The sequence below is a fragment of the Chrysochloris asiatica genome, unplaced genomic scaffold (assembly GCF_000296735.1).
Source record: "Chrysochloris asiatica unplaced genomic scaffold, ChrAsi1.0 scaffold00169, whole genome shotgun sequence".
In the NCBI taxonomy this organism is placed as follows: Eukaryota; Metazoa; Chordata; class Mammalia; order Afrosoricida; family Chrysochloridae; genus Chrysochloris; species Chrysochloris asiatica.
In genome coordinates, this window is record NW_006408687.1 from 5,654,559 (window position 1) to 5,665,255 (window position 10,697).

Sequence of the window (10,697 nt, forward strand, 5' to 3'; positions counted from 1 at the left end):
TTGTAGCCCCATTTTAGGTATTCCAATCAGTTATAGGCAGAAGACGGACTTACATGCTTTCTATGGTGATGTTTCTGACTATTCCTTTCTCTCCCCCTCCAGTGTCTATTTTATATTATAATGCAAGGAAAAACAAGATTCAAAAGACTGCCGAGCATCTTAACATTATTCTCCCCTTTTCCCTATTCCAACCATGACTCAATCTCTGTATCCCAAAGCCCTATAGTCCAGATTTACATTTTGAAATAGCTATTTTGTCTGCAGGGTAGAGAATGAACTGGGGATTTAGAGTTAGGGAGCTGCAAGAAGAGATGCAAAGACAGAAGTGCAATGGTCCAGCAGAAAGACAGCTGACAATTTATCAGACTTGTTAATGGGCTGCATTTTAGGAAAAAGGGAGAAAGAAGTCAAGGATATCTCTCTGCCTTGTTGAGATTGTCTGAGTTTTGTACTATGGCCTTACCAGCTTTGGTAGACTTAAATTATTAAGCACAGTAATTTGGTCTTTGTATATTTCTTAATAAAGGAGTAAATTTAAAATTATAATATATATTTTTAAAGTTTCTATTGTGAATTGAGAGATAGTTTACATGGCAGAGCTTTACATTCATCCTATCATATTTCATTTCATTGTGATGATTACAATCCCCTCCATGCATCATCATTCAACAGCATTTGCTTCCAACCCCTCTGGGTTTTTCTGTTTGTTTGTTTGATTTTGGATGTACACCAAAGTAAAATTATAATAACACTTTAAGGCTAGAAAAGGATATCCTGTTTGGTAAAGTGGAGGGTCCGGGAACATGAGAAAAACCTTGACAGCCTGGGATAAAGCAAGAGCTATGACAATGAGCTCAAACACAGCAACGACTGGGAGGATGGCAAAGGACAGATATCACATTTTATTCTGTTATAGTGCAGTTGTCACAAGTCGGAGTAATAGCAACAGCAAATAATGTTAAAAATCAACTGATAATGGGGAAAATACTCTTTTGTTATAACTAGTAAGGATAGAATTATCTTTATGATATTGATAATGAGAGTGCTATCTCTGAAAAATTAAAATATAACTTGTGTTAGCTTGGAAGTGACTATTAGAAATACTTGCTTTAGATTCATTTTTCCTCACTATACTAACAATTTGGGGAGCACAGTGACTCTGTAGTATAAACTCGGGGCTGTGAACAAGGTCACTGGTTAGAGCCTACCAGCTGCTCCATGGGAGAAAGATGAGGCCTTCTGCTCCCACAAAGATGTAAAACCTCAGAAACCCTATACGGGGTCACTATGAGTCATACTTGACTCAAAGACACTTAGCATCAACAACAACTGTACAAGTGTGAAATCCACTTGTATTTATTGGGCTCATATTGTAATTCTTTCGTAATTGCATTCTCTTTAGTCTCCAGAAGTCTCCTGTGTCACATTCAGGCAAATGGGTTTATAAAGAAAAGAAACCAAGTGAAACAGACTTGCTCCATGGTCCTCTTCTTTATGAAAATGTACGCAAAGGAGTTGGTGACTTCTGCAACTGGGTTACTACGATTGTAAGTAACAATTAACACTTCAACCTACTTTTCAAAATGAAGTTCAAAGTTGTTTTTATACATAGTATTTAGAAAATCTAAGTCAAATCATCAAAGTTATTGAGGAATCATTTTCTTCCACCATTTATAGAGAAAAATGTTTTGGGGAGATGAAATTTCTGGAAAGTTTGCAAACCTGAAGCCAATTCGAATGCTTAATATCTCACATCATTACTGTGTTTTATATTATTTTCTATTTCGACGTCAAGACCTTCTTTTCTCTCTGTTCTTCACTTCTTCCTCACCTCATTGCTCTCAATTATCTTTATACACAAATATTTAGGTAGCTATATGAGCTCTGGTAGCACAGTTGTTACGAATTGGACTGCTAACTTCAGGGTCAGCAGTTCAAAACTACCAGCTGTTCCGTGGGAGAAAGATGAGGCTTTCTGCTCCCATAAATATTTACAGCCTCGAAAACCCTGTACAGGGTCGCTATGAGGTGGAACTGACTCCACAGCATGTAACAACAACAACAATACTATACTTTCCAAAAAATATTTCTAAAGTGTAGCAACTTTTGACTCAGCTGTTAAGATCTTTACTTGTTTTCCTTCAAAGAACATATTCAGTTCCTGTTTTCTTCTTAGGTCCCTATAGGTGTCTAGATTCCTAATGCTTATCCTGAATGCAAAAGCTCCCAGTATTTGTATCTCCCCCAATTTTGGGGGTGTTATTTTAGAACTAGGGGGTACTAAATGCTTTAAAATCAGAAAAGGAGAGTGCCAAGGTTGTGTCTTTTCACCATATTCAGTCTGTATGCTGAGCAAATAATCCAAGAAGGTGGATTATATGAAGAAGAATATGGCATCAGGATTGGAGGAACACACATTAACAACCTGTGATATGCAGCGGATACAACTTTGCTTGCTGAAAGGGAAGAGAACTGAAAATACTTACTGATAAAGATCGAAGACTATAGTCTACAGGATGGATTACCCCTTCATGTAAAGAAAACAAAAATCCTCACAACTAGACCAATAAATGACATCATGATAAATGGAGAAAAGATTGGAGTTGTCAAATATGACATTTTGCTTGGATGCATAATCAATGCACATGGAAGCAGCAGTCAAGAAATTAAATGACAATTGGGCAAATCTGCTGCAAAAGACCTCTTTAAAGTATTAAAGATAAAAAATATATACACTTGGAGGACTAACGTGCACCTGATTCAAGCCATGGTATTTTCAATCACCTCATTCATGTTGAAGTTGAACAGTGAATAAGTAAGACCATAGAAGAATTGATGCATTTGAATTATGGTGTTGGTGAAAAATGTTGAAAGTACCATGGACTGAGAGAATAATAAACCGATATGTTCTGGAAGAAGTAAAGTCAGAATGTTCCTTAAAAGAGAGGATGTTGAGACTTTGTCTCTTGAACTTGGGACATATTGTTAGGAATGACCAGTTCCTGGAGAAAGACATCATGTTTGGCAAGGTGTTGTTGTTGTTGTTGTTAAGTGCCGTTGAGTCGGTTCCGACCCATAGCGACCCTGTACAGGGTTTCTGAGGGTGTAAATTTTTACAGGAGTAGAAAGCCTCATCTTTCTCCCGCGGAGCGGCTGGTAGTTTCGAACCGCTGACCTTAAGGTTCGCAGTCCGATTCGTAACCACTACGCTACCAGAGCTCCTTTTGGCAAGGTGGAGGGTCAATAATAAAGGGGAAGACCCCAATGAGATGGAATGACACAGTGGGAGAAACAATGGGCTCAAATACAACAATAATTGTGAGGATGATGCAGGATCAGGCAGCAATTAGTTCAGTTGCAATGAGTCAGAATCCACTGAATGGCACCTAACAAGAACAATAGTGAATTTTATTTTATTTATTTATATTTTTTCAACTAACCTTTCCAACCCTTCTGAACTTTGTCCTTTGGCTGAATATTGTCATTTTGATCTTAAATGGTGGACTGTTCCATGGTGAACACACCTTACTAGTATTTTGGGCCCTTCCCCCAACCCCCCTCCAACATATCTATTTGGAGTTCTGGTGTGGTGTTGTGGTTACTGCACTGGACTGCAATGTCGGTTTGAACTACAAGGTCAGCAGTTCAAGCTCACCAATCACTCCTGTACAGGGTTATTATGGGTTGGAACCAACTCAATGACACTTAACAGCAACAACAAAATATACCTATCTGGAGTTCTGACATGGCGCTGTGGTATGATGCACTGGACAGCAAGGTCAGTGGTTCAAATCCACCAGTTGCTCCTTGGAAACCCTATACAGGGTTTCTATGAGTCAGAACTGAATTGATGGCACTTAACAACCACAACAACATATTCCTATCTGTTGCTGAGCAGGAAATTGGGCCCTGAAGGTGAGTTCCATTCCAGACCTGAAGGGTGGCTGAAGACTGTGTAGTCTCAGGTTCCTTCAGACTCTTTCTGACCAGTAAACCCAGTCTTTTCATTAAATTTTGAGTTTTGTCCTACATGTCTCCCACTCTACCTAGGACTTTCTAATGTGATCCCTTTCAGAGCAATTAGTAGTGGTAGCCAGGCACCATCAACAACGGTTAATTTTAGGACTATTTCATTGGACAGTGATTGAAATGCAGTTGAGGCTATGTTAACGGAGAAAAGGGAAACATCCAGAGGTATTAGGGACTTCAGACACATCTGGCTCCAGGTGCTGGAATGCTTTTAGGTGCTGTCCATCTCTCCTGGCTGCTCTCTTCTATCTGACTATTTTATTTCCAAGTAGTCTTTCCTGAAGAGATGCCAGAAGTGGCCACTAAAATCTCCAAGTTTACATTCTAGGAGTGAACAAATTTCGTGGGACTTAAGCAATTATTTTCCAATAGGGAAAAGTACAGGGCTTGCCTTCATTGGATTAACATGCTTGTGCCTGAATTAACCATTGTGACTAAGGAGGTGGAATATTCTGATTGGCTAAACCGGGCAACATGTTTTATCCTGGATCCAAGATCCAGCCTCAGCTGTAATAGATTGAGTAAGAGTGGGGAAAGGAGGTTCCTTAGAGGATAATTGGAGAAGGGATGCTGTACAAGGCAGATGATGCCCACTATGCTTGGAGTTGCTTACATATAATCTGACTGGATTAAATTACCTAATCCATTTATGGATGCTGCTGAGTCAAAGTAGGATAACCATGGTCAGGCACTCATCATAATTCTATTTGATATTTAAAATGAGTAAGAGAAGTAGTCTAGGATGTAGTAAATTGAAAACAACAACAGCAACTACTATCTAATCATCTTCCCAAGATTATTTTATGCTTCAGTTAGTTTTCATTGACTATTTTATAGGAATCTTATTATGTTCACATTTACATTATTTTCCTGATGTACATCTTCTCAAGAAATGAAAAAAAAAAGATGAGAAAACCTTCATCAGATTGATGGTGGTGTTGTGCTGTGGAGTCAGTTCCGACTTATAATGACCCTGTATAGGGTTTCCGAGGCTGTAAATCTATACGGGAGCAGCAGTCCTCTCCACTACCAACTACTGTTGTTGTTGTTGTTAAGTGCCGTCGAGTCGGTTCCAACCCATAGTGACCCTGTACAGGGTTTCCAATGCTGTAAATCTTTATGGGAGCAGAAAGTCTCATCTTTCTCCCGTGGAGCGGCTGGTAGTTTCTAACTGCTGATCTTAAGGTTCGCAGCCCAATTCATAACCAGTACACTACCAGAGAGTCGTACCAACTATTACCATTCCCAAGTTCATAGCCTCACACTCTGACACACAGCCATTTGCCACACAAAATCCAGACTGATCATCTGACCATGAATGATAGCTGTTGGTCTTTGAAAGGTAAGTTGACCTTGTGGTTACCAGTCTAGTATTTATCCTATGGTTTAATACTCTTCTTCTGTGTTATTGACATATTTCCCCCCCACCTTTTTGATGCTATTTCTGCCCCACTATTATTTTGTCTTCCTAAAAGTTATACTCCTCCTTTTATGATACTATTGAAGACTCCTCTCCATAAATTTCCCTCCAACTTTTGCTCCAGGTTGCTAATGGCCTCCTTTTCACTGTGCTTTCCAAGTTTACATTTCTCAAGCAGGAATTGGCTTTTTATTTTTTTACATTTTATTGTGCTTCAGGGTAAAGCTTATATAGCAAATTAATTTTCCATTCAATAATTCATACACAAATTGTTCTGTGATGTTGGGTGCAATCTCTGTAATGTGTAAGTCCTCTCCATGTTTCCACCTTGAGTTTCTTGCTTCCATAAGTCTAGTTTCCCTGCCCCTTCTTGCCTTCTCATCTTTGTTTCTGGGCAAATGTGTCCCTTTTGATTTTATATAGTTGATTGTTCTAAGGAGCACATGGTACTTTCAATATTCTTTTCGAAACAACACCATAATTCAAATTCAACTTTCACATGCATATGAGGAAATTGAAAATACGATGATTTGGATCAGGTGTATGTTAGTTCTCAAACTGACATCTCTGCTCTTTAACACTTTAAGAGGACTTGTGCAACAGATTTGGTTAATGCAATTCCTTGTTTAATTTCTTGGTTGCTACTTCCATGAGTATTGCTTGTGTTATTAAATAGTCTTCCTTGTAGGTATGTGGATATTTTCCTATTACAGACAGAATTATACTTCAAGATAGATCTTGAAATGTTCTTTTTGATGATTAATGGGATGCCATTAATCTCCCAGCATTATATCTGACAATATACTCGTGCTATTCATAATGTGAAGGAGCTCTGGTAGCATAGTGGTTATGAATTGGGCTGCGAACCTCAAGGTCAGCAGTTCAAAACTACCAGCTATTTCATGGGAGAAAGATGAGGCTTTCTGCTCCCATAAAGATTTACAGCCTCGGAAACCCTGTACAGGGTTGCTATGAGTCGGAACTCACTCCACGACACATAATCACCATTCATAATGTGTGGAGTCCTGGTGTGCTGGAAGATAAGCACTTGACCTCAAGGTCGGTTTGAATTGCTTCCTCAGAGTAGATCAACAGGTTGGTTGTTCAAACTTACCAGCTGTTCCTCGGAAACTCTATGTAGGGTCGCTGTGGGTCAGAACTAACTTGACAGCACTTAACAACACCAATTCATAATGTTGCATTATTCTGGTGCTACCTAATAGTTAATATTCATAAGGTTTTCAGTGGCTAAACATTTAGAAGTAGCCTGCCTCTCCTTCTTCCTAGTCTGTCTTAGTTTAGAAGCTCAGCTGAAACCTGTCCACCATGGGTGACTCTGCTGGTATTTAAAATACTGGTGGCATAGCCCTCAGAATCACATCAACACAAAAGCCACCATAACGTCATAAACTGACAAGCGAGTGGTATTGTCACTATCTCTAGATAACTAATATTTTTTCCTCCTATCATCTTCTCTAAAGACCTCTGGTAGCATAGTGGTTATTAGTCGGGCTGCTAACCTCAAGGTCAGCAGTTCAAAACTACCAGCTGTTCCATGGGAGAAAATTAGACTTTATGCTCCCATAAAGATTTACAGCCACGAAAAGCCTACACAGGGTCACTATGAGTCAGAACCAACTCCACGGCACACTATCACCACCACCATCACCTTCACTGAAAACCTTATGAAGAGCAGGAAAACACTGTCAGAAAAAGTGTCTGAAGATGAACCCCTCAGGTGGGAAGGAGTTCAAAATAAGCCTGGGAAGAATTGCTTCCTCAGAGTAGAGTTGACCATGAATGGAGTAAAGCTTTCAGGATCTTCATTTACTGATGGTGCACAACTCAGAATGAGAAGAAACAACTGCAACCACTCATTAATAATCAGAATGAAGTATGTGCAAAGTATGAATCTAGGAAAATTGGAAGTTGATAAAAATGAAATGGAACACATAAAGATAGATATCCTAGGCATTAAAGAGATGAAATGGACTGCTGTTGGCCATTTTGAATCAGACAATCACATGGTTTACTATTCTGGGAAAGTCAAAATGAAGAGGAAAGGTGTCACCATCATTGTCAAAAAGAACATTTCAGAATCTCTCAAGAGAGATTTTTGATGCACAGGGTCAACAAGGATAGGTAACTTAGGCATTGGCTAACCCAAAACAGGGGACTACAAAGGCAAGAAGTGATTGGCTTACAAGCTTTCAAGAGGGAGCCTAGATCCAGAGGGTGCGGAGGAAGGTAGAATCTTCAATGAGTAGTATCTAATATGTCTGGGTGGAGCTGATGAAAGGAGATAGGGATAGATCTCTCTTGGTACAACAGTGAATGATTGTTATCAGGACTGACTGTGAGTGCTGGAAATGTAAAGGTAGACATTTTGTAGCAATAGGAGGGGAGTGGTTGACTTTGCAGTCCATGAGTGGAGGTCCCTGGGACCATCAAGGGAGAAAAGCAGAGAGCGGGACCCTACTCAGAGAAACAGTGATGCCAGAGATGGAGACAGAGATGATGACATGGAGAGATGGAGCCACTGGGGACTCTAGACCCAGGGAGCGAGAGGGGCTGTGTGCTGATGACGGGGGTGGAGGGGGACAGGCTTGTGGAGGTATACCCTTTGGATGTTTGATGATGCATGGAAGGGATTGTAAACATGACAATGACATGACATATGATAGGATGAATGTAAAGCTGATGTTCTCCCATGTAAACTATCACATAATTCACAATAAAAGATTTTTTTTTAATTGCCATACAGAAGTTCTTTATGGGTAAAATAGTAAATGGTGTGGAAAGCATCAAAAGAAGATGGAAAGACTACACAGAGTCATTGTACCAAAAGAATTGGTTGATGTTCAACCATTTCAAGAGGTGCGCCTGAACAAAGTATTGGTATTTTCAATAACCTCCTTTGCATGTGAAAGTTGGACAATGATTAAGGCATACAGTAAGAGAATTTATTGTTTGAGTTATGGTGTTGGAAGAGAGTAGTACAAGAACCATGGACTGCCAGAGAATGACAAATTTGTGTGTAAGAAGCACAGTTAGGATGCTCATTTGAAGCCAGGATAGTGAGACTTTGGCTTTCATACTTTGGACATTGTACCAGGAAGGACCAGTCCCTGGAGAAGGACATCATGCTTGGTAAAGTGGAGGATCAATGAAAACTAGAAAGACTCAAAATGAGATGGAATGACACAGTGGCAGCAGCAATGGGCTCACACATAATTGTGAGGATGGTGCAGGACAAGGCACTGTTTCATTCTGTTGTGTGTAGGTTTACTATGAGACAGAACCTAATGGGTGGCACCTAACTACAAACAACAGCAATGGACTCCTGGTGGGCATTATAAGATCCAAACTAGATTGCTAACTGCAAAGTTGATGGTTAAAATCCACCAGCCATTCCTTGGAAACCTTATACAGGGTTGCTACGATATGGGACCGACTTGACTACGCTTAACAACAGCATCAATGGCTACTGAGCAAGATTATCTCTTCATGTGTTTGTTAGCTGCCTAAATGTCTTCTGTAGTGAAGTGTCTTTTCAAGTTCTCTGCCCATTTTTTAATTGGATTATTTGTCTTTTGTTGTTGAGGTGTTAAGAGTTTTCTATGCATTTTATAGATTAGACCTTTACCAGATATGTCATAGCCAAAAACTTTTCCAGTGTGTGAGCTCTCTTTTTACTCTTTTCGTGAAGTATTTCACAAGTATAAGTATTTAATTTTTATTAGATTCCATTTATCTAGTTTATCTTCTGCTGCTTGTACAAGTTTATTTTGCATGATATTCTATTTAAGCCATAGATTATGGCCCCTAGCTTTGTTCCTATTTTTACTTCCATGAGCTTTATAGTTTTAAGTTTAAGATTTATGTCTTTGATCTATTTTGAGTAACTTTTATGTATATGGTGTGAAGTATGGGTCCTTTTTCATTCTTCTGCACATGAATATCCAGTGTTGCTATCACTATTTGTTAGAGAGATTCTCTTCTCCACTGAATGAACTTCAGCTATTAGTCAAATATCAGCTCTCCACAGCTGGATAGATTTACTTCTAGGTTCTCCACTCTGTTCCATTGATCTATATGTCTGTTGTTATGTAGAACAAGGCTGTATTGCCTATTGTGGCTGTGTAGTATTTCTAAAGTTGAGAAGTTTGAAGGCTCCTACTTTGTTGTTCTTCAATAAAATTTTACTGTATAGGGCCTCCCTTCTTGACATATAAAGTTGGTAATTAGTTTTTCCCTTTGTTAAAGAATGTTTTTGGGATTTGGATCAAGGTTGCATTATGTTATAGAGCACTTTGGGTAGTATTGATATTTTCACAAGGTTAAGTCTTCCTGTCCATGAGCATGGTAGTTTTTCTTTTCACGTAAGTTTAAAGGAGCTCTGGTAGCGTAGTGGTTTGCAGCAGTTTGAAACTACCAGCTGCTCCGCAGGAGAAAGATGAGGCTTTCTGCTCCCGTAAAGATTTACAGCCTCAGAAATCCTGTACAGGGTCGCTATGAGTCGGAACCGACTCCACGGCACATAACAACAAGTTTCTTTTGGTGTCTTGGAGTAGGGTTTTGTAGTTTTTTCTGTGTAATGTAAGTCTTTTATGTCCCTGGTTATATTTATTCTTTTGGGGTTTATTGTAAATGGTATTATCTTCCTTATTTCCTTTTCAGAGTTGTTTTTGTTAGTGTAGAGGAATCCAACTGACTTTTGTTATGTTGATACACCTTACTGAATTTGTGTTAGCTCCAGCTACTTTCTTTTGGATCTCTGGGATTTTCTGTGTATAGGATGAATAGGGATAGTTTTACTTCTTCCTTAATAAGTTGGATAACCTTTATTTGCCTTTCTTGTATTATTATTTTAGATAGAAACTTCCAGTCCAATTTGAGTAAGAGTGGTGAGAAAGAGCGTCCTAGTCTTGTTCCCCTTCTCAAGGGGAAAGCTTTCAGTCTCTCTCCACTGAGAATAATGTTGACGGTTGGTTTTGTATGTATGCCTTTTTTTCCCCCAAGGTTTGTATTGAGGATTGAGTAAGTTTACAGGGCAGATATCAGTTTTACATACAACAAATCATACACCTCGTTTCATTACAATGAATATAATCCCCTCCATGTACCATCAGTTAACAGTGTTTCCCTCTATTCGCTTTAGCTCATTTTTTTAAAAAAATGCTCAGGCATATATAATAAATTATACCACCAAAGGGCGCATTCTGCAAGTCTGCCTCCTGACTGACAG

The 10,697-nt window shown here is 39.1% G+C and overlaps 1 protein-coding gene across 1 annotated transcript in view; it reads left to right on the forward strand.

Moving 5' to 3' along the window:
- Positions 1 to 10,697, forward strand: part of FAM47E (family with sequence similarity 47, member E) — a 69,797-nt gene that overhangs the window by 30,808 nt on the left and 28,292 nt on the right. Inside the window, exon 4 of the mRNA XM_006871605.1 lies at positions 1,403 to 1,502. Within this exon, the coding sequence (XP_006871667.1) occupies positions 1,403 to 1,502 (100 nt within the window). The remainder of the gene's footprint in view (positions 1 to 1,402; positions 1,503 to 10,697) is intronic.